The sequence below is a fragment of the Danio rerio genome, chromosome 2 (genome assembly GCF_049306965.1).
Source record: "Danio rerio strain Tuebingen ecotype United States chromosome 2, GRCz12tu, whole genome shotgun sequence".
NCBI lineage: Eukaryota > Metazoa > Chordata > Actinopteri > Cypriniformes > Danionidae > Danio > Danio rerio.
In genome coordinates this window covers 12,980,905-13,004,023 of record NC_133177.1, presented here as the reverse complement: position 1 = coordinate 13,004,023, position 23,119 = coordinate 12,980,905, and the positions used below count along the sequence as shown (strand labels likewise).

Genomic DNA, 23,119 nt, shown 5'->3' with positions numbered 1-23,119 from the left:
AAAATACAAGACAGGGCTATGCGGTGGCGCAGTAGGTAGTGCTGTCGCCTCACAGCAAAAAGGTTGCTGGTTCAAGCCTTGGCTGGGTCAGTTGGCCTTTCTGTGTGAATTTTGCATGCGTGGGTTTCCTCTGGGTGCTCCAGTTCTCCCATAAGTCCAAAGACATGCAGTACCGGTGAATTGGGTAAGCTAAAATTGGCCATCGTGTATGTGTGTGAATGAGAGTGTATGGGTGTTCCCCAGTAATTGGTTGCAGCTGAAAGGACATGCGTAAAACATATGCTGGATAAGTTGCCGGTCCATTCCGCTGTGGCCACCCCGATTAATAAAGGGACTAAGCCGAAAAGAAAAAGAATGAATGAAAACACTAAAGTATTTTAATACAAAATATTAACCCATTTTTATAAACCTAATAATACAAATTACTAAATACTATTTTGTATTTGAAATACGTATTTGAAATACATGTGCTGTATCATAAATACTGCCCAAATGACATGTTGTCTTGACATCATCTATTTAACTATTTAACTAATCAAGTTTGATAGCATAAATTACTCTTGCCATGAACAGAATGTCGGAGCTTCTGTTTTTCATATGGTGGTTTTACTAAAAGTTCAGATCTTATGATTTATTCTGCAAATCCCTAAAATCATTGTATGAGGAAAAAATTAAAAGTGAAGCTGCTCTCAAATCTTATTTGTGGTATTTTTAAAGAACCTGTTGGCTGGCAGATAAATAAGCTGCATTTCACATTTTGTGTGGAGCAAATTTTAGCAACATAGGCTCATTCTGAAAACGTAGCCCTATTTGCAGAATATATATATATATCAGATTGTCCACCTCACAATTACTACATTCACAATTATGAACTGCAGTAACATACTTGTGGAATAGTGAAATGTCTGGCAAGGCCAACATGAACGACAGGATGTCCACCAAGAATATTTTTTTTCATGTATGGTATTTTGTAGTTTTTTTGTGTATTTGTGGTAACATACACTAAGGAATGTTAAATATACAATACATTCATAAGACAAGCAAGATTGCACTTTGCATATAATACATTTGTACACAAATAAATGTACTGTATAAATACAGTATACTGTATAATGTTCATTTATTTAATTTTTCTATGTACAATTCACTCTCCCCAACAAATATCAGACTTGGTTAATTTCTATGGTTGACTGTCATGGTGAAAGGACAACTAATCATTTTGAGCACTATGGCTCACACGATGATAAATGCATTTTATGTTTTGGTGGCCTTGGCCAAATAATTGACCCGATAATCAGGTTTTGAACAATGAATGAAATGATTTGAGTGAGTAATTGCATTTTGCAGATATGCAATAAAATTCAGAAGTTCCAGCAAACAGTTTTGTGATTTGCACTCATTATTGAGAGAATGTTACTGTAAGTCTGTTTTGAAAAGTTTGCCAAAGCAATTGAGAAAAACTGTATTAAATAGAAGCGTAACACATTTAAATTCAAATGAGGCATTTTACAATTTTAACTACATTTTATATATGTTATGTTCATCTTGCTTTTTCTTCTTTTTCTACTAAAATTGTATTAAATATTATTTGCCTATAATATTAATTTAGGTACTTTTTTTTGGACTGTCATTGAATTGTTTAATTGGCTCTAGTTTTGGCTTTGCAGCTGACTAATCTAACATATATGCCAGCCTGATCTCACGAGGTAATGTAAGTATTTTACGTTTTGTTAGTTTAGTGGCTAATTCGTACAACTAAAGTCGTAAAATGTACGATTTTGAAAAAGGAGGCGTGGCACCCAAGCCCACCCCTAACCCCAACCGTCATTGGGTGGTGAGCGAATCTTACTAAATTGTACAAATTAGATTGTACGAATTCATACGAATTAGCCACTAAATCAAAAAGTTACGAATTGTCGTGAGATTGCGTTGTTTATGCGCACAATTCATTTATAGCATCTTGTAGAAAATTCAGATTTAAAAGAGAGATCTGTGAGGAGTGATCTTGTTTATGCTGGGCACTATATATAAGTAATTACGCATCATACATTGTGTTAAAGCATGGTTTGTTGGTCTGTCCGTTCTCACATGCCTAAAGGAACTGAGCTGGGAAACGTGGCAGGTTTCTAAAACTAAGGTCCAGCTGTGAAAGCACCCTTAAATTTTAATCTAACACAATAGAATAATGGTGAACAAATAAAGACAAACACAGCATTCAGCTATTCAAAGTAAAACACAGACAACAGACAGAGACAATTCACACACAGACATCAGGGAGGCCTTTAATGTGAGTAGCTGGCAGGGTTAGTGCTGAGTCTTAGTGTGTGGTTAAGATCCGGATCAGGTGCACTTAAGCCAGACGTCACCATTAAACGATCTTCAGCCTGTGACCTGGGCCGCGTTTCTCCCACACGCATCCTCAAACTGCTGTGCTTTAGCAACATCTCAACATGAAGACGCGCAAGCTCTCCAGAATACAAAGATTATGGATCGTAAGTTTTCCTTTGAACACGCATTACTTGTTTGAGTAGTGTTGCTAAAAATGATCTCTGTAAATGTATTTGACTGTTTTTGTTTTGTTTTGTTTTTTCATTTAGTTGTAAAGTACTTTGCTTTTATTTAATGTGTTTCCCAATGACGGGTCTCAGGGGAAGCGAGATTGCTGTGCATTGATTGCAGCGACTTAATGTGATGATCGTTTCATGTGTTTGACATGATTGCTGCTTCTCATGTTACATTTTAACTCAGATTAATAGTTTATATGTAGGTCAAGTTAACCAACTGCTGCTTATTTTCCTTTCCTTTTGCTTTTCCTTTTGTGTATCACATGTGCTACCTGTTTCTGCAGAAATGTTACAATATTTTGTAAATATACAATATATGACAGAGTTGTAATAATACTAATATTATTACAAATGAAAATTTCAATGTCAAACGAATAGCATTTTGCAAATTATAGGTGTCTGAGATATTAGAAAACTGTTTCACTCTGAAAGGTTTCTTTTTATTAAGTAGCGATTTTAAAATGTCTCCATCAATTCTTTGCATTGGACTCTCAGGGAATCTATAAAAACCGAGTAGAACAGTAATAGCAGGCAAACTTACAATAACATATTAACTACTGGCATAGAACTGTACTGTAGCTCACTTGTGTTCCTACACAAATCATTTAGTTGTAATTTTATACTCTTTCACTATATTTCAAATCAATCATGTAGTTTTAATCAGCAATATTTGTTGCTATTTAATAATGGCTAATGAAAAGCTGTGTGCTTGAAACGTTACACGCCTTGTATCAGCCTTTGTAATTTAATAAATTGGCATTTTTGGAGCTTTTCTGTTGCCGCCTTTTTGAATATACAGTTGAACTCAGAATTATTAGCCCCCTAAATTATTAGCCTCCCTGTTTGTTTGTTTTTTCTCCAATTTATGTTTAACGGAGAGAAGATTATTTTAACACATTTCTACATAACAGTTTTAATAACTCATTTCTAATAATGGAATTATTTTATTTTTGCCATGATGACAGTAAATAATATTTTCCTAGATGTTTTTTAAAACACTTCTGTACTGCTTAAAGTGAAATTTAAAGGCTTAACTAGGTTAATTAGGTTAACTAGACAGGTTAGGGAAATTAGGCAAGTTATTGTATAATGATGATTTGTTCTGTAGACTATCAAAAGAATATATAGCTTAAAGGGGCTAATAATTTTGACCTAAAAACTGCTTTTATTCTAGATGAAAAAAAAAAAAAATAAGACTTTCTCCAGAAGAAAAATAAAATTTTATCAGACATAGTTTGAAAATGTTCTTGCTTTTTTAAATATCATTTGGGAAATATAAAAAAAAGAAAAAATCAAAGGGGGCTAATAATTCTGACTTGACATTTTGCTATTTCATAATAAACTGCAGTTTTGATATGAACAGTGCATGATTAATCATGTATACTAACACCTAAGATAAATATTACTTTAAAAATAATGAATGAGTTAGTTGGGCATGCATTAATCAAGAAACTAAGCTTAAATGCAACATTAAATATATATAATTAGATACATGATTTTATTTATTTATTTATTTTCTAAAATTGAGGACATGAATATTCCTGTACGGTTGTCGTAATCAATCTTTTTGACCAGAGCTGCAATATTCATCACCAATGTAAATCACAAACAAGAAAGAAATAAAGCAGTCTGTCATTATTTTTGGTCATACTTTATTTTGATAGTCAGTTTGTTGAATTTAGGTTACATTGGTTCTACAGTTAAAATCTGAATTATTAAACCCCTTTTGATTTTTTTTTTCTTTGTTCAATTTTTCCCAAATTATGTTTTACAGAGCAAGGGCATTTTCACAGTATGTCTAATAATATTTTTTTCTTCTGGAGAAAGTCTTATTTGTTTTATTTTGGCTAGATTAAAAGCAGTTTTTATTTTTTAAAACTATTTTAAGGTCAAAATTATTAGCCCCTTTAAGCTATTTTTTGTATCGATAGTCTACAGAACAAACCATCGTTATACAAAAACTCTCCTGACTAACCTAATTAAGCCTTTAAATATCACTTTAAGCTGTGCAGAAGTGTCTTGAAAAATATCTAGTGCAATATTATTTACTGTCATTTTGACAAAGATAAAATAAATCAGTTATTAGAAATGAGTTATTAAAACTATTATGTTTAGAAATGTCTTTAATAAATCTTCTCTTCGTTAAACAGAAATTGGGGAAAAAATAAACAGAGGGCGAATAATTCTGATTTCAACTGTACATGCCAGCTAATTCTCATTAGATTATAAGTAGACAGTTAGATTGGGGTTAGAGTTGGGCTTAAGGTTGGGGTTAGTGTAACTTGACATGTACTTGCAAAGCTTCTTATAGTCAGTTAAATGTCTGTTAAAGAAGCAGCGTCAACAGATATTAAGAAGACAGTCTACCAATACTCAAATGGACCATCGAAAATAAAGAGTTAACTTATTATCCTAATATATTGTCATAATATTTTTTATGTTGTAAATATTTCAGTAAAATTAGCCAAACATCCTACATAAAATATTATTCTTGTCAGAACATAGGTTTTGAATTTTTGTGCAATTTGTTTCTTGAATATGTTGTTTACTTATTATTAGGACTATATTTGAGAGAACATGGATGTTTTTGTGAACATCCATTACTAAAAAGCTATGGCATCCTTATGACAAATATTAAAATATGTTAAATACTAGCATAGTACTAATATTGTTTGTTTTGATATTTCAGCTGATTCAAATGCAATCACTCGATTTAATGGCCATTATCAATGATAGATATGGGCTAGAGGGGCCTTCTGAGCCTACTGGTAGGCTCAGAAGGCTGTTATCATCCATCCACATGGTTTATTAGCCATAGATCACATATGGTTGTGGCTGGAAGTTAACGAGAATTATTTGTATTATTTATTACATTCCATATTAATTGTATTAATAGCCCCTTTAACCCATACTGACCTTTCCTGAAAATTACCGTCAATTTTCTGGAAAGGGTTATGTATGAACAGGCACTTTTTGAAAATACCGATAAATTCTTTCCACCAATTTTTAGGAAAGAGAAGTTGTAACATGACTTGTAATGCTGTTCTGTGTGAACGCAGAAAGAAAATTGCCGGAAAGAGCGTATTCACGCTTAGAATGTGCTGAGGTGAGACGCCTACTCCAGCCAATCAGAACATTCAGACTCATTCACATCTGTGCTGTTTATAAAAATAAAAGCCTTTGAATAATTTTCCTGACAAATTTAGCTGCTAGTTGTTAGTTAGATAACATTTCTATGTTCATTATTAATGCAAAATGTGTAAAAAAAAAAAAAATCATGGATAACATGCTTATGATAAGCCGCTGTTTGTTTACATTCAAGCTCTGCTTCAATTGCTTGACGTGTGTGCATGTGAAGGAGCCGATAAGCGCCTGCACACACATATATCATATACATCTCGACATGTGAACGTTTTCCTCCATGTTTTCATCAAAGTTGATCACAATACTTATCCATCCACAGAACTTGTGATGTAGTTAAATGTGTTAACATTTAGCTACGGTTCGCGCTTTTGCCTTTGGGTGTCTCTGAGGCAAAGCAGCTGCATTCTAAAATAAATATGTTTAAAATACAAGCGCAGCCATTTAGAGGTTATTTCTGGTTAAAAATGTCAACATTTACCGGTATTTTGGAATGAATGTGTGAATGGTCTTTTCCAGAAAAATTCGGGAATGTCCTTTTCTGTGTAAACAACGCTTTTTTAATTTATCGATAAAGTCGTTCCTGAATTGTTTTTGGATATTTACCGGTATCACTATGTGAAAGGGGCTAATGTCTACCCCTACCCCAACCCTAAATCCCTTACAGTAAAGTAAAACAGACCTGAATTAGGAGTTTTCTTAATTAGTATAGCTTAATTGTATTTTACCCCTCCCCAACCCTAAACACAACCATCATAGTAATGTAAAAACTAATCTAGATCTGAAATCTTCTCTATTGATATAGCTGATTAACCATGTGAATGAATGATAACAGCCTTCTGAGCCTACTAGTAGGTCCAGAAGGCCCCTACCGGCCCATATCTGTCACTGACAACCACTGATAACACCCATTCAATTGAGCGATAACATTCGAAGTGGGTGCAGATTTCAGGGAAGCAGATCTGAAAAAAAGTCTCATGCTCCTGTAACAACCAGTTGTAATAATCTTAGATTTGATTGGTTGATGTTCCTTATTGTTTGTGTGTGTGTGGTTTTTTTTTTTTTTCATTTTAAAATTAGCAACAGGATGACTGTAGATATACTCTGCTCAAACCTTTTTTGTTGTTATATATTGTAAAAAGCACTATGCCTAAACATATAATGATCTTGCTGTTATACTAGTCAAAATTAACACATGGCAATGTCATGGTGTTGCAATGTAACATAACACTTATCAACACAATGAATTACATGCAGCGTATTGTAAGTATCAGCGAGTCAACAATTTTAATGCATCAGAGGATCCATTTAGCTTTTAGCCACTCAGAATAATGGGCTACAGAAACACACTTACTGCAATATGCTGAGAGGCCTGTGCTTTCCCTTAATGCACAAACTACTTAACAGTAAAACATGACATGCATTGTCAGTCATTTCACCTCTGAAATTGTTTGCTATTTCCGTAAATGCGTGTAGGTCAATATGTAATAACCTTTATGTTCTTACCTTATGGTAACAACTTTATTCATTCGGAGCAGCAGTTTTGTCTGGCTTCTGTTTTATTATTCTATATTTTAGTATTGGTAAAGCTTTTAACCAATAGAATCCAGACATTAGTACCCAAGCTGTTACTTACAATTTGTATGTATTTGGCATTTATTGATTTTGACAGGCTATTAACAGTGGAATCTATAAAATTTTACTATTAATAGTACTATACGTACTATTAATAAGCACACATGGTTCCCAAAGTCTTTGGGCTATATCATTCTTAATATTTATATTTAATTATATTTTGTTTATATTTGTCCACCTGTTGGGTTTGGAGAAGTTATTAATTACCAAATTACCAAATAAGGGATAGTAATAGGAAGTGTGTTTGGACATTGCTCAGTTTTTTGACAACACTTCAGTATAATTGTTAATTTATTAGTTTGCTGGAGATTAGAACTGAGTTTAGAAATAGTTTTAAAAAATTATATTACAAAACTAAATATGAAATAGTTGTCTTGAGTAAAGTATGTCCACCACCATTTCCCTAATCCACTGTTGAAAGGACAATTAAGGTCAAATGAAAGTGTTACAATCACCAGCAGCGATCTAATCTTTGCAGATTGCTAGTAAAACACAGATTGCCAAAGAACTACAAATCCATAGTTACATGGACTACAGATCTAGTCATGCACCACACACTCACACCTGTTCTGGTTGTCCGCTGATTGCTAACACACACAGCTGAAGCTGTTCAGAAGTGATTGCATGGACTTTAAGGCAGCACAGATTCACACAGTAGTGGCTGAGTCTTCTGTAATGTGAAGTGGACGCTAACAAAGGAGTGCAGATCCAAACACAGGTTTATTAAACAGAATGGTCAGACAGGCAACAGTCAACACAGGGGCAAACGGGTATATGCAGATAACCCAGAGTCATAAACAAGTAACAGGCTAGTGGTCAGAAGGCAGGCAGCAGACAAGAATAAACATTTTTCCTTACATTTTATAATTATTTTTTAATAATTATTATTATTAAAACAAACAAAACAGTGTGAGAGTTAAAACCGACAAGAAAAAATGCATCATAATATTGACAATTCAGTATAACAAGACTCAACACTGCAGTGTTTGTCTGTGTATAAATAGTCCTGGTAATCAGTTCATGATCAACTCCCAGCCATGAGTGTGTGTAATCTATAGAATGATGAACAGGTGTGTGTGAGCGGTGCATGACTGGAACTTGTAGTGCTTATAATGGTGGATTTGAAGTCCGTTAGCAATCTAGCTCATTGATAATCATAACAGAAAGAGTTCTGTAGATGGTTTTTAACTGTTTTCTCACTAGTGAAGCATTTAGTTTTTCCACTTACAAGGTCTGGCATGTAAATAGAAACTCCTAAAGGGAATGTGAGATAAGACTCTAATTGGTTTAATGTGCGTTATGCTCAAAACACACCCATAACTCATTAAAAGACTAAGCACAGCCCTCTAAAATTATACGCCAAGGCAGCGTTTTTCTTTTCTGTCCTTAAAATAGCAAATGTGGATTCAAACACGCCCTTAGTGTTTTTGTGCCATCCACTTTAGACATTGCGCTTAGATTGTTAAAATAGAGCGTCTTCTCATGCACTTACTATTGTGCTAAATGGCCAGTGAGAGTTGTTGGATTCAACTCTGACAAACGCTGATTCAACATTTTCAAATCAACCACCACCACAAAAAAAAAAAAAAAAGCTGACAAACATTCTATAATGGTTAATGTTTAATGTGTAGTTGTGCACAGCCATCTATATTTATATATCATATATATAATTCATGCTTGACTAATATGCAATTCATGTGATGTTGCCAAGAATTCAGCAGGCACATACAAGCACCACCAAAGGCGTAACCATCCAGCATCCCCAGTGGCCGTAGAATTACAGATTTGAGCATTTTAGTTTTGTAAGATTTAGTTCAGGTTGGTACCTAAACTAGACTTTTATTATGACAGTATGTTGGGAAATCATTTCTGATCCGAAGGACATTCAGCCAATTTTATTTCCAATGAATGAAGTTCCATAGAAGAAGTGATATATTGTAGTTTCTTTGTATCCATTGGCATTTTAAATGGTAAACTACCTTGATGGGTCTTTTAAATGTCACCCACTGTTATTGGTAAATGTTTTGTGTTGTCTTTTTTTGGTATACAGTATGTAGACAAATGTGCTGTTTGAGGCCAAGACAATTTTTTTGGTAAGGAAAATAATGTTTATCTCAACTCGACCAACTGCTCCACAGAGCTGGGTGTTGGGGATTTTAAAGGAACTTGCTAGGGTTTGCCACAGCAATTGTTGACATTGAACCTACACAGCAACTGGGAGGAAAGCCTCTGCACTCAGAGATTGTAGAATCTCATAACCAAGTTAGCTGTTGTGCAGCCTACAGCTGTACAGATATCTGTTAGTGCAACAAAGAAATGCTGGACAACAGAATTGAGGATCCACATGCAATTTTATTAGGAATCATCAGGCAGGCAATAGTCAACAGGTGCAAACAGGATCATAGAGGTTATCCAGAAGTGTAGTCAAATAACCAACAAATGGTCAGTATAGACGGCAGGCAGGAAAAAGAAAAACTAAACAAGGTGATGATCAGGAAACACGAGAACACTTGGCAACGCTTTGTAAAGTTACAGGAATTAAACACAAAACAAGACTCAGCTCTATGAATGGGGTGTATATATAGTCAATGTAATCATTGGTAATGAACTACAGCTGTGGTTACGCATTTATGTCCAGGTTGTTGTCAGCTGTCGCAGGAAGTGCTGAGTGCAAGGACCTCTGGGAGTTGTAGTTCTGTAGGAATACTGGAATAAATCTCCAGCATTGATAACACCACTGGTGATCGTGACAGTTAGCGAGGTAACGCTCAAGAAGTGCCAAGACACCCTGATGAATGAGCTCTCACCCTCAAAAAGCATTGCTCACCTTGCGACTGGTGCGCTGTGGTTATGGCATCAAATATCCAGTTGGACAGCCTCTGTTCGGACTACACACTTCCAAAATACAGACAAAGAGCTGTTTGGAACTCCTATTGTTCTGTGTGCAATTCTATATAAATGCACAAAGAGGAATCAGGACACAGATGTGCTAGGGCTGGGTCTGTCTCCTCCAAAAGGCAGTGCTTACAGGTTCATCACCCAATCTCAATCTGAATGACTACTTTTCAGGACATAGATGCCCTGTGGAGAGAGAGAGAGCTCCAGCATGAATGACAGTGTCAACTTTGTTGGTCAATTAAATCTTTTGTACACTATTTAGAACCTACATACTGACATCCAAGGATTCTAGACAAAGGTGTCTAGAAGTGATAAGATCTCAAGGGAATTGTCATAGAGAAACAAGTGTTGCAACTAGCAAGAATTAATCTTATTATTATTTTATTAAATATTTTATTTATTTATTTTTACTTGCTACAAGTATTGTATATCATTATGAAAATATACTTTTCAAAGTCTAAATGCATTTAGGATATAATGAAATTATGATAGATTTCTTCTGCTCGTGCACAAAACTTCTTGCACGCCCCCTCAAAGTGCAGATCTTCTTGTGCACTCTCAACTAAACGCTGCTGAAATGCGTTTATGTAACAAGTATGTCTACAACATTTATTTGATTTGCAGTTAGATTTGGAATATTAGAATATTTATGAATGTCTCCAAAAGACCCACAGAGCGGTATTAATGTGTCCTGAAGTAAAGTGAAATGGTTATAAACTCCAGCAAGATAAAGTCTTTGTATGCAGAGCCTCAGACCTTTATCTATAAATAAAGTAGAATTATAGAAACTTTTCATCTTAACTGAAAGGTTGCTGGCCTCAAACATCATGCACCTTTCAGTCAGCATTTGACCTTAAAGAGTTAAACAAATAATGCACAAAACCACTATAATAACAAAATTTTGCAATGTTATAATTCACTTACCTTTTAATACTAGTTGGTGCAATTATAACCTGCTATTAAAAAAACAACCACAACAATGACTGAAGGTTTTGAATGAGAAGCTGTAATGTAGCCGTGGCAGGATGAGTGTTTGTGTGGGTCCCCACCATGGCAGAATGAATGTAGCAGAAACCATGCTGTGACACCACATAAAAAATAAATAAATTAGTAGCAAAAGTTTTAATAATAAGACTTTATTTCATATGGAAAAAAATAAATCACACAGCATTTAAAATTAGTTAAAACAAGTTCACAAAAATGAAAATCACATTTCATTATTGGACAGGAGGTATGTGCTTAATCAGTAAGTCTGAGGCCTGTTACCACAAAAAGGGGGTGCAAATAAGCAGACTATAATCAACTGGATAGTTTTGACTATTTAAACTGCTTATCAGGTCAGTGGACAGCCAGCACCCATTTCTGCCCATTCCACTATGGCTGTAGTGTCCTCCAAGGCCTCTCTTTCAGCCATGTTTTGGCCTACGAGGATCTGATTTTCAGACCTCACAGCCCTGCTGGCACATCTCCCATTAGTTCATCAACAACCTGCTTATGGAACTTTATGTTTCCTTTAGAAATTGTATATAAATCTTCTTACCCCTATATAATTAATGTGAACAAATACAAAACTATTACACCTGGGAAATGATCTCATGTACATACTTACCTTTTGGTTCCTATATTTAAAATGCTTGTGAATACATACAAACTCTTGCATCTATTTATGAAAAGCTACAATTTAGGCTCATTCTTGGTGTGTTATTCTGGCTACGTTTCTGTGAAATCACAGAAATGTACTTACACATATTTCAATGCGGTTTCTAGGTTAAATGAACACCAGAAGGCAAAAAATGCCAACAATGATCATCCTTTTCCTCACAAACTGTGGTGAGAGGAGCGTATCCCTTTTTGTGCCATTTTGTGCACAATGCAATATAAAAAAAACAGCAAAATGAAAAACTATACATCAAGCAAGATTTGTAAACAAACAAGTGTCATATATTTGTCTCTAAATGGACATTTTTTCTGATGTAGTCAGTACATGCAGTAATGTCATACGTGTGATGCAGAGCACTTGGGAATACATATGGTCAAATACAATGTGACAAAAAGCCATGTAAAGACTGTAAAAAGGTATGGATGTTTCAGTAAGTTGGGTTCCCCTTCGGGGGGAACTTCAGCACTATAAGTGGATTTGATTGTAAAATCCACGCATTGGGAGGTTCGGTTCAGAAGCTACTCGTCTGAAAGAGTATTGAACGGGCCAATTAAGAATGAATTGGCAGCGCAAGCCTGCGCAGGTGAGCGGCATAAGCAATCAACTGAGTAAATAAGCTCACCTGGCGCCAGCAGACGCTATCCTTTTCGCTTCAGAGACTTTCTGATCGAGTCGATGAGGGTTCCTCCTGCTGTGACCAGCGATTCTGAGCGAACGAGAGCATTCTCCCGGTCCAGAGTGTGTACACGCAGTGGCAGACGGTCGAGCTGGGTTTCTCCCTTGCCTGGCGTTCTTTGGGTCCGGTCCTCCAGAGCGGTGCGTATAAAGTTGCAAACTTCACAGAAAGAGCAACACAGTCGTGCAGCACGTCCTTATCAGGACGGCGCTCCGACTGTGCGTTTCTGGATGCGGTGGTTTCCTGTCCTCGGATGATGGGCGCAGGCACTGCGTTACATGTCTGGGGGTCCAGCATGTTAATGCGCTGCTCGCGGGCAGTTCATGTCGTCATTGCGATGCCATGACTGTTGCGCAAGATTGCGGTTAGCCTTTGCAAAAGGGCGAACCACCCCAGTTGTCCCCTGCTCTGCAGCGGGCACTCGGGCAGATCTGAGGGTTTCAGCGAGAGATAATCCGTCGCCCACGGGCCCGCGGACCTCCCGCTCCTCTAAGCGCTCCATCCAAGCTTCGGGCGGGGGAAGCGATCCGTCTAACAGATGGTAGCCCTTACGCCCGATGACACCGGAGACCAGATGTCCACCGCGGCATCGGAGGGTGGGCTTTCATTGTCCGATGATGATCCAGACCCGCTCGCCCCCTTCGGGCTGGTGAGCGCTGTCACTGCGGATCCTGAAACGGACATGTTAGCCGTGCTTTCCCGGGCTGCTTCGGCCGTGGGTTGGAGATGGTTTATCCCCCAGCTCCGCGGCCGGACCGACTAGAGGGGCGTTCCCTTCTTCCCGGAGGTGCACAGTAGGCTCACGCGGTCTTGTAAAGCACTTTTTTTCTGCTCGTGCTGCGTGTTCCTCCACCCTAACCACTCTTGATGGTGAAACAGCCAGGGGGTATGTGGCGATTCCTCAGGTTGAGTGCGCGATGGCGGTAAATCCGCGCGGCGCCTCTTCTTGGCGGGGTCCGCCTCGTCTCCCATCCAAAGCCTGTAAGTTATCTACCTCCCTCGGAGCTAGAGCTTACATAGCTGCGGGCCAGGCTGCTTCCGCCTTGCATGCGATAGCCACCTACCAGCGCTACCAAGCGCAGGCGCTGGCCGAGCTGCACGAGGGTGGGTCCAACCCAGGCTTACAAGCTTCGCACCGCCGCCGACTTAGCTCTTCGGACTACTGAGTCCGCTGCGTGTGCGTTGGGGAGGACGATGTCCACATTAGTGGTCCAGGAGCGCCACCCCTGGCTGATATGCGCAAAGTCGACAAAGTCCGCTTTCTTGACTTCCCCATATCCCCAGCCAGGTTCGGCGACACTGTCTGTGAATTCACCCAGGAATTCAAGGCGGTGAGAGAGCAGTTGGTGGGTGATGTCTTATCGGCGGTCCGTAGCCCGCTCCGCCCGCCGTGCCATTCATACCTGCTCCTCGCCGAAGGCGCCCGCCTACGAGAGCTGCTCCGCCCCCGCACACGCCTCCGGCGAAGCGAGCACGTCGGGCACCTCGGAAGCAGGCAGCCCCCCTGCCCAGAACGCCGCTAAGTCTGGCAACGGACCGCGAAGCGCCCCTGGGACAGGCCATCTGGAGAAGAGGGAACTTGCTCTTTCCCCGCTGGAGGGCGGGGCCCCATTTCCAACGGCACTTTTTACTGCCATGAAAACATTATGAAAGGGCACTTTTTACTTCCCCAGATGTGACAGCCCGAAATCTGCCAGTCTGGGACGCTATGCTTTCTAGCTTGCAGATTCGGTGCGTTTCGCCAGTGGCTCACGAGCGCTGGGAGGACGTCTCCTTTCTCCCACCCCTCGAGCCTCCCCTCCGGAGCTCGGGTTTGGAGTGAGAGCAAATATCTCACCTCCAGCTTTTCCGTGGGACCCGCGAGCTTCCCGGATCAGCACACCCACTCCACGCTGCCCCACTGCTGGTACGTCAGCGATTGTAGCGATGAGTCCATTAGCGAGAGCTCTGCCTGCCTGGTTAGCGCGGGCCAGCTTTTCGCGGTGGCTCATACGCACAATCAGACTCGGCTATGCGATTCAGTTCGCGAAACGGCCCCCCAAGTCACGGGTGTGTATTCACCAGGGTCAGCCCCCTGTCCGCCCCTGTCTTGCGAGAGGAGATTGCTGTCCTCCTGGCGAAGGATGCAATCGAGCCGCTCCCTCCAGCCGAGATGGAGTGCGGGTTTTACAGCCCACGCTTCATCGTGCCCAAAAAGAGCGGTGGGTCACGGCCAATCCTAGATCTGCGCGGTTTGAACCGCTGCCTGCTCAAGCTGCCGTTTAGAATGCTCACGCAGAAGCGCATCCTCCGGTGCGTTCGTCCTCTGGGTTGGTCTGCAGCATTAGACCTGATGGACGCGTATTTCCATGTCTCCACTCTTCCTCGCCACCGACAGTTTCTGCGGTTGCGTTTAAAGGTCGAGCTTGGCAATACAAAGCCCTCCCCTTCGGGGTCTCTCTGTCTCCGCGGGTCCTCACCAAGCCCGCGGAGGGTGCCTCAGCGCCCCTTCGGCTCGCGGGCATCTGCATACTCAATTTCTTTACGACTGGCTGAATTTTGCCCTCTCTTTTGATTATGCACAGAGTTGATTATGCACAGAGACAAAGTGCTCTGGCACTTCCACCTGTGGGGGTTTCAGGTCAACCGAGAAAAGAGCAAACTCGCCCCCGTGCAGAGGATCTCTTCTCTCGGGCTGGAGCTGGACTCGGTCACCATGGCAGCGCGCCTCTCCGGAGAGCGCGCTCAGCTGATGCTGTACTGTCTGAGAGAGCTCGACAGTAAAATAGTGGTCCCACTGAAACTATTTCAGAGGCTCCTGGGGCATATGGCATCCGCAGCCGCTTCATGCCGCTCGGATTATTCTATATGAGACCACTTCAGCACTGGCTTCACGATCGAGTCCCCAGACGCGCATGGCACGCGCGCGCACACCGAGTCTCTGTTACTGCGCTGTGTCGCCGCGCCCTCAGCCCTTGGAGCGACCCCTCGTTCCTACAGGCCTGGGTGTCTCTAGAACAGGCGTCCAGTCTTGTTGTCGTTTCAGCAGACACTTCCAACACGGGCTGGGGGGCTGTGCGTTGCGGGCATGCGGCTGCGGACCTGTGGAAAGGTACCCAGTTGCATTGGCATATCGCCTGGAGCTGTTGGCAGTGTTCCTCGCTCTCCACCGTTTTTTCCGGTGCTGGAGCGGCAACACGTGCTGGTCAGGACGGACAGTACGGCGGCGGTGGCGTATATCAGCCGTATAGGGGGTATGCGCTCTCGCCGCATGTCTCAGCTTGCCCGCCGTCTGCTCCTCTGGAGTCATCCGCGGCTGAAATCGCTGCACGCCATTCATATTCAGGCAAGCTCAACCGTGCAGCCGATGCGCTCTCACGGCAGCCTTGCGTCCTGGAGAATGGAGACTCCACCCCGAGTCTGTTCAGCTGATATGGGCGCGATTCGGGGAAGCCCAGATCGATCTGTTGCTTCCCCCGAGATCGCTCATTGCCAGTTGTTCTTTCCCTGACCGAGTGCTCTCGGCACGGATGCACTGGCTTACAGCTGGCCTCGGGGCACGCGCAAATACGCGTTTCCCCCAGTGAGCCTGCTCGCGCAGTTACTGTGCAAGGTCAGGGAGGACGAGGAACAGGTTGCTGGTTGCGCCCCTCTGGCTCAACCGGACCTGGATGTCAGAGCTCTCCCTCGCGATAGCCCTCCCCTGGCAGTCCCTTCGAGAGAGCACCTACTCTCTCAGGGACAGGGCACCACCTGGCTTCCTCGCCGATCTTTGAAGAGATTTTAGACGCGAGGAAGACTTAGGTAACCTCCGATTGCGGTGGCTAATACCGTCACTCGGGCTAGAGCCCCCTCCCCGAGCGCGCCTATGCCCTGACGTGGAGTCTATTCACTGAATGGTGTGTCTCTCGCTGAGAAGACCCCCGTAATTTGCCAGATCAGCGTTGTGCTTTCTTTACGCCGAGAGAAGTTGGAGAGCAGGCTGTCGCCCTCCACACTCAAGGTTACGTGGCTGCCATCTCCGCTCTCATAACGCGGTGGCTGGCAGCACCGTGGGAACGCATAACCTCATCATCCGGTTCCTCAGGGGCGTTAAGCGAATTAATCCACCCCGCCCCCTCTCATGCCCTCTTAGGATCTCGCCCTCGCTACACAAGCCGCGTCAGATCCCTTCGATCCTCGACTCAGTATCTTTCTGTCCCTGAAGACAGCTCTGCTGGTCGCGTTGATATCGATTAGAGGGTCGGGGACCCGGAGGCATTTTTCGGTCAGTGACTCGTGCCTGTAATTGGGCTGGCTTCTCTCACGTCCTGAGACCCCGCCCGCGATATGTGCCCAAGGTTCCTACCACTCCGTTTTAATACGAGGTAGTGAGCCTGCAAGCGCTGCCCTCGGAGGAGGCAGACCCAGCCCTTCTTATTGTCCAGTTCGCGTTTTGCGTATTATCCGGACCGCACTCAGAGTTTAGATCATCTGAGCAGCTCTTCGTCTGTTATAGCGGTCGGCAGCAGGGAAGTGCCGTACCGAAATAAGTTCCCACTAGATTGTGGATGCCTTTCTTTCACTATCAGAGCCGAGATGAGCCGCGTCCCCCGAGAGCGCGTGCGCACTCCACTCGGAGCTTCGCATCCTCTCGAGCGCGCGCACGCGGCGCCCCTCTAACAGACATCTGTAGAGCTGCGGGCTGGGTGACACCCAACACATTTGCAAGGTTTTACAATCTGCGAGTGGAGCCGGTTTTCCTCAAGGGTATTAGGTAACCCTTGGTGATTGAGGAAACAATTCGGTAGGGTGTTGAAACACGCTTGCTGCGCCATTTTCCCTAACACGGAGATACGTGCGCCTTTTTATCTGTCAGTAAAGTTCCCCGTCAGGTGAGCCCTGCAGATTCCTCCGTGGCCCCCAGCACTGACTCAGCGGAGGAGTCACTTGCTGGCCCACTACGTTGTAGGTCTGCCCGCTGGTCAGCCCGCGTTTTGGGTAAAGGTGCCTGCTATGAGTGATCCCCACTAGGCGATCCCATATGCTTATTCCGCCACGGTTAAGTCCCCCCCCTGGGCGGACCCGTGTCTTCCCTCCCCGCTAACCACTCTTTTGCTATGCGTACTCCCCCTTTTTAGGGCTAGTCCATATGTAAATTCTGCCATCTATCCCCCCTTGGGTAACGGATGGCCTCCGCAGCGTCCTCCCTATCGGGATTGCACGCTTCCCAACGTACTGTCGTATTTTCCTAGAATTATCTAGATGCTCACGACTTCCCAAAAAATATATATAAATCCGTAAAACTTCTGTTGAAGTAGGATAAATTAGGGCCAGGGACACGTTGGAGGACCGCGCCCCCCATGATGTGGGTGCGTCACGCTTGCTTGACTATCTCCTCATCGGGGGTGTTGGTAAGGTGCAGTTATTATAGCGCTTTCAATGGGCTCCCAATGCGTGGATTTTACAATCAAATCCACTTATAGTGCTGAAGTTCCCCCCGAAGGGGAACGTTCGAGGTTACTAAAGTAACCCTTCGTTCCCCGAGGAGGGGAACGGAAGCACTATACTCCGTCGCCATAATGACTGTCCCTTAGCTGTTGAAAGTCTCTTCAGCTTAAAAGGATAGCGTCTGCTGGCGCCAGGTGAGCTTATATACTCAGTTGATTGCTTATGCCGCTCACCTGCGCAGGCTTGCGCTGCCAATTCATTCTTAATTGGCCCGTTCAATACTCTTTCAGACGAGTAGCTTCTGAACCGAACCTCCCAATGCGTGGATTTTACAATCAAATCCACTTATAGTGCTTCCGTTCCCCTCCTCGGGGAACGAAGGGTTACTTTAGTAACCTCGATTGTTTTTTGTCATGTTTGCTTTTGTTAATGGTTAGTTAGGTTTAGGTTATGGTTTGGTGTGGATAATACAGTACATATAAAAAGCAACACACTTTTGTAGATGCAACATTAGAAGCGTGAAGCAAAATATTAATGTATTTCAGATTTTTCAGACACAAGCATACAATAACAAAGCCTTCTTGTGAAAGTTTTGTACAAACATATTTCATGTTCTACAAGAGCTTAGCCTGAATTCCAAATTAAGGGCGAGTTAAAGAGCTCACTCATGTCTATAGGACAGCTATAAGATCTTATAAAAATGTTCAGTATACCAAAAACTAATTAAAACTTTTTATGGGCTATATCCCATACTCATCATTGCTTTACAATGGAGGGTGGGTTAAAAAAAAAAAAAAAACTTGTTCTTCCAATGGTTCATCATTGAATGCTTGCCCGAATTGATATATATAGTCAAATCAATATAATATGTAAAGTATGTAATTTACTAAGTGTTACTATGGTATTTCTCTATAGATGGATAATACCATAGTATCAACAGAGCCAGCACTCAGTAAATTATTTATTTTTGACCTTACATGCATGTAAACCAATTGTAGGAGATCTTGAATAAAAACATGGAAACTTTAATATCAGGCAGGCTTTGATTGAATTCTTAAAGCAGTCTTATAGCCCATTTCCACTGAGTGGTACGGTTTGGTACGCTATTATGCCCATTTCCACTTTCAAAAAAGGCACCAAAAAAAATGAACCATACCATACTCTTTTGGGTACCTAGCATGACAAAAGAGTCCCGAAAGGAGGAGCTAGGCGCGCAGCTGAACGCTATTAGTTTACTGAGAAACGTCACCAGCGCTTACAAGCAGGAGAATGAAAACAAAGCACCATTATTTAATACACAACCGAGACATTACATTATAACAATATACATATATTAACGAGCCATAGTCGACCTGAGCTTAAACAAACCTTGTCATCGTCTTGATGAACAGCCACGAAGAGAAAAAGCCTTTCTAGCGATCCCTCACCACGTGTCTATATATAAAACAAACTACTTGAGCTGAATATAATTTGTTCGTAATTGATGTGCTTCTGACATTTGATCCTTTCAGAAATGGACAAACATGAGATTGATGCTCAAAAAAAAAAAAAAAAAAAAAAAAAAAAGCCGGAAAAAACAAAGGAGCAAATTATTCTTTCAGCATCCAAAAAGATGAACAAACTGGCGTTTTTTACTATTCTCATGACCTTTTGGACTATTATTGTAACGGGGAGACTGACACGGAGGGATCCATTTTGCAGTATTTATTAGACAGTTCAAACGAAACATCCAACATGCACTAAAGTCCGAACACAACAGCAATCAATAAAGATCGTGTGACTGGCGGCTGACAGACAGAGTGATTTACCAGGCATAGATCAGTGGCAGGCGGCGTGGTTCAGAGTCCTTATGACAAGCGTGGGTCGAGGGCAGGCAGCGTGGTCCAGAGTCCGTGTAACAAGCGAGGGTCGAGGGCAGGCAGAAGGCAACTCAGAGTCAGAAACAGTCCGGGGTAATGCACAGAGGATCAGGCAGGGAATAACATTCAGAAATGTTTGCCATGGCTGAACAAGACTTCGTACTGGACTGTGGTTTGAGTGTGGCTTATATAGGTGGCGTGGGTCGTTAACGGAATTCAATTCAGGTGTGTGCACAATCGTCTAGATGGATGATGTAATGCTAGAAGTCCGGGGATGGCGGCCTCTGCTGGCCAGCAAGGGGAATGACTGGGACCGAGTCGGTGACAATTATGAACTTGGAATGATGGATTTACTGTCTAACAAGAGGTTACATGTGCTGGTGAAGATTAAAGATACAAATGAGAGGTTAGCTCTGACTGTGTCTTATGTTTCATGTTGTTTTTCTACCCAAATAAGGACTAAATGTATGCTGTGTGAAGTTTTTCTGTAGTTGGTAACATATCGGAGACTTTAAGGGACTGTATATGTTCATATATGTAGCATTTATTTATTTATTTATTTTATATAATTGCAGACATTACAGTAGGCTATTTTGTCCTGTCATTGATCTGCAGTTATAATCAAATTATGTTTATAGAAATGTTAGTAATGAACATTTACACAAGTATTTATGTGTATAAAGCATCTGTTTTGTGAGAAGAGCTTCTCATATGATATGTGAATGACCCGTACAGCTTTACTTGGTTACCATTGGTACCCTTGTGGCAGTGAAAACACAAGCCTGATAAAGGTGACCCGTAACCGTACCGTACTTTACTCAGTGAAAACGTGCCATTATAGGAATGCTAACATAACAGTCTTCTATAGCAAGATGCCTGCACCACAGCACTGATGGCTGTCCCAACCATAAAAATACCTGGATTCTCTCCAGCTGGCTGGCACCAATCTTGACCTTCCCCTTATTTCCTCAAAGAGCCCTGATGATGGACCCTGTTCCTGGAGGCATAACAACAGTACATATTTTGGACGTCTTCCTTATGTGACCCATTAACTTCAGGTTTTGGAGTCTCCTATTATGTTCTGATGAGTAGATTCAGGTGTGTTTGATTAGAAAGAGGTTGAAAGTGTATACTGTTGGTGGGCCTTCAGGAACAGGGTTGGGAAACACTAAAACAGACAACAGGCAAATATTTAAAGCAAATATAAAACAACATTTTAAGTTTTACAATGGTATAAACAGAGTTTGTATCAGTTAGATGTTGTCTCTATAACCACACACTTAAAAGAAATTCTAGATAATAGAAAAAACACTTACTGGCCACTTTAATAGGTACACATTACTACAGTAGTACCGGGTGGGACCCAGTTTTGCTTTCAGAACTGCCTTAATCCTTTGTGGCATATTTAACAAGGTACTGGAAATATTCCTTAGAGATTTTGGTCCATACTGACATGATAGCATCATGCAGTTGCTGCAGATTTGTCGGCTGCACATCTATGGTGCAAATTTCCTGTTCCACCACATCCCAAAGGTGACCTATTGGATTGAGATCTGGTGACTGTGGAGGCCATTTGAGTACAGTGAACTTGTCATGATCAAGAAACCTTTCTGAGACGATTTGCGCTTTGTGACGAGGAGCATTATCCTGCTGGAAGTAGCCATCAGAAGATGGGTACACTATGGCCATAAAGGGATGGACATAGTTAGCAACAATACTATGGTAGGCTGTGATGTTGAAACAATGCTCAATTAGTACTAATGGGCCCAAAGTGTGCCCTACACCATTACACCACCCTGAACCATTGATACAAGGCAGGATGGATCCATGCTTTTATGTTGTTAGCACCAAATTCTGACCCTACTATCCTAATGTCGCAGCAGAAATCGAGACTCATCAGACCAGGCAACATTTTACCAATCATCTACTGTATCAATTTTAGTGAGCCTGTGCGAACTGTATTCTCAGTTTCCTGTTCTTAGCTGACAGGAGTGGCACCTGGTGTGGTCTTCTGCTGCTGTAGCTCATCCGACTCAAGGTCTGACGTGTTGTGCATTCAGAGATGCTCTTCTGCATAGATCGGTTGTAACCAGTGGTTATTTGAGTTATTGTTGCCTTTCTATGAGTTCGAACCAGTCTGGCCCTTCTCCTATGACCTTTGGCATCAACAAAGCATTTGTGCCCACAGAACTGCCACTCACTGCATATTTTCTCTCCTTTGGACCATTCTCTGTAAACCCTAGAAATGGTTGTATGTGAAATCCCATTAGATAAGCAGTTTCTGAAATACTCAGATCAGCTGATCTGGCACCAAAAACCATGCCACATTCTAATGCTCGGTTTGAACTGCAGCAGATCTTGACCATGTCTACATGCCTAAATGCATTGAAATGCTGCAGTGTGATTGGCTGACTAGAAATTTGCATTAACAATTAGTTGGACAGGTGTACCTAATATAGTGGCCGGTGAGTGTATATACTATAAATTAACTTGAAATGCATTGATACTAAATAGTGATAGTGATATTTCTTGCTACATTTATTCAAACATACATATTTTAACAGTGAGAAACAGTTTTAGTGTGTAGCTAACAAGCTATGAAAGTTGTAAGTCATGTGGTTAGTGGTTAGCAAACAAAGTTCAATAAAGCCATTATTGAAGGCTAATAAGCAGGGCCGGCGCGTCCATAGAGGCGACCTAGGCGGCTGCCTAGGGCGGCAGTATAGAGAGGGCGGTGTCCGCGACACCTCCCTTACCACCCGCGTCCTCAGTTATGTCCGCGACACCTCCCTCACCACCTGCGTCCTCAGATATATTCGCGCATAGACGACAGAAAAGAGAGCGCAGTGTCCGTGACACCTCCCTCCCTCAGCACCTACGCGTCCTCAGTTATATCCGCGCATAGTGCGCTTGAAAAAGGTCCGCGACACCTCACTTCATTTTTATAACCGGTCACTTTCGTTTTCACATTGGGGTTGAGGGCGGTATGATCGCCCTCTGCCTAGAGCGGTAGTTCAGCTTGCTCCGGCCCTGCCAATAAGCAAACTAAACTTAACCTAATGATCCAAAATGGTAATTTCTGTTTTAGCTGCCGTAGGAATAACTTTATGTAACCCCGCGTTTGGGATCATGTTTATTTGAACTTGAGTAATGTCAAACTTGCAACTAACCATATTAGCCATTTAAGCAAATACACCCTCTGCCCATTGTACCAGCCTTAGGACTTTCAGCTACCCTGAGAACTTTCATCAGTGGCTCAGTGTCATTGCCACAGATG

At 41.9% G+C, this 23,119-nt stretch overlaps 1 protein-coding gene and 1 long non-coding RNA gene across 6 annotated transcripts in view; one reads left to right on the top strand and one right to left on the bottom strand.

Annotated features, from left to right (window-relative positions):
* The window catches only part of dpp6b (dipeptidyl-peptidase 6b), a 298,152-nt gene that overhangs the window by 131,772 nt on the left and 143,261 nt on the right, over window positions 1-23,119 (top strand). Inside the window, exon 1 of one of the 5 annotated variants that reach the window (XM_005163291.6) lies at window positions 2,222-2,492. The exons of the other annotated variants lie outside the window; for them this stretch is intronic. Within the exon in view, the coding sequence (XP_005163348.1) occupies window positions 2,451-2,492 (42 nt within the window). The 5' untranslated portion in view covers window positions 2,222-2,450. Of the gene's footprint in view, window positions 1-2,221; window positions 2,493-23,119 lie in introns of those variants that run through there. 5 annotated transcript variants of the gene reach the window in all.
* The window catches only part of LOC141377822 (uncharacterized), a 45,470-nt gene that overhangs the window by 7,410 nt on the left and 14,941 nt on the right, over window positions 1-23,119 (bottom strand). The gene's annotated exons all lie outside the window — the stretch shown is intronic.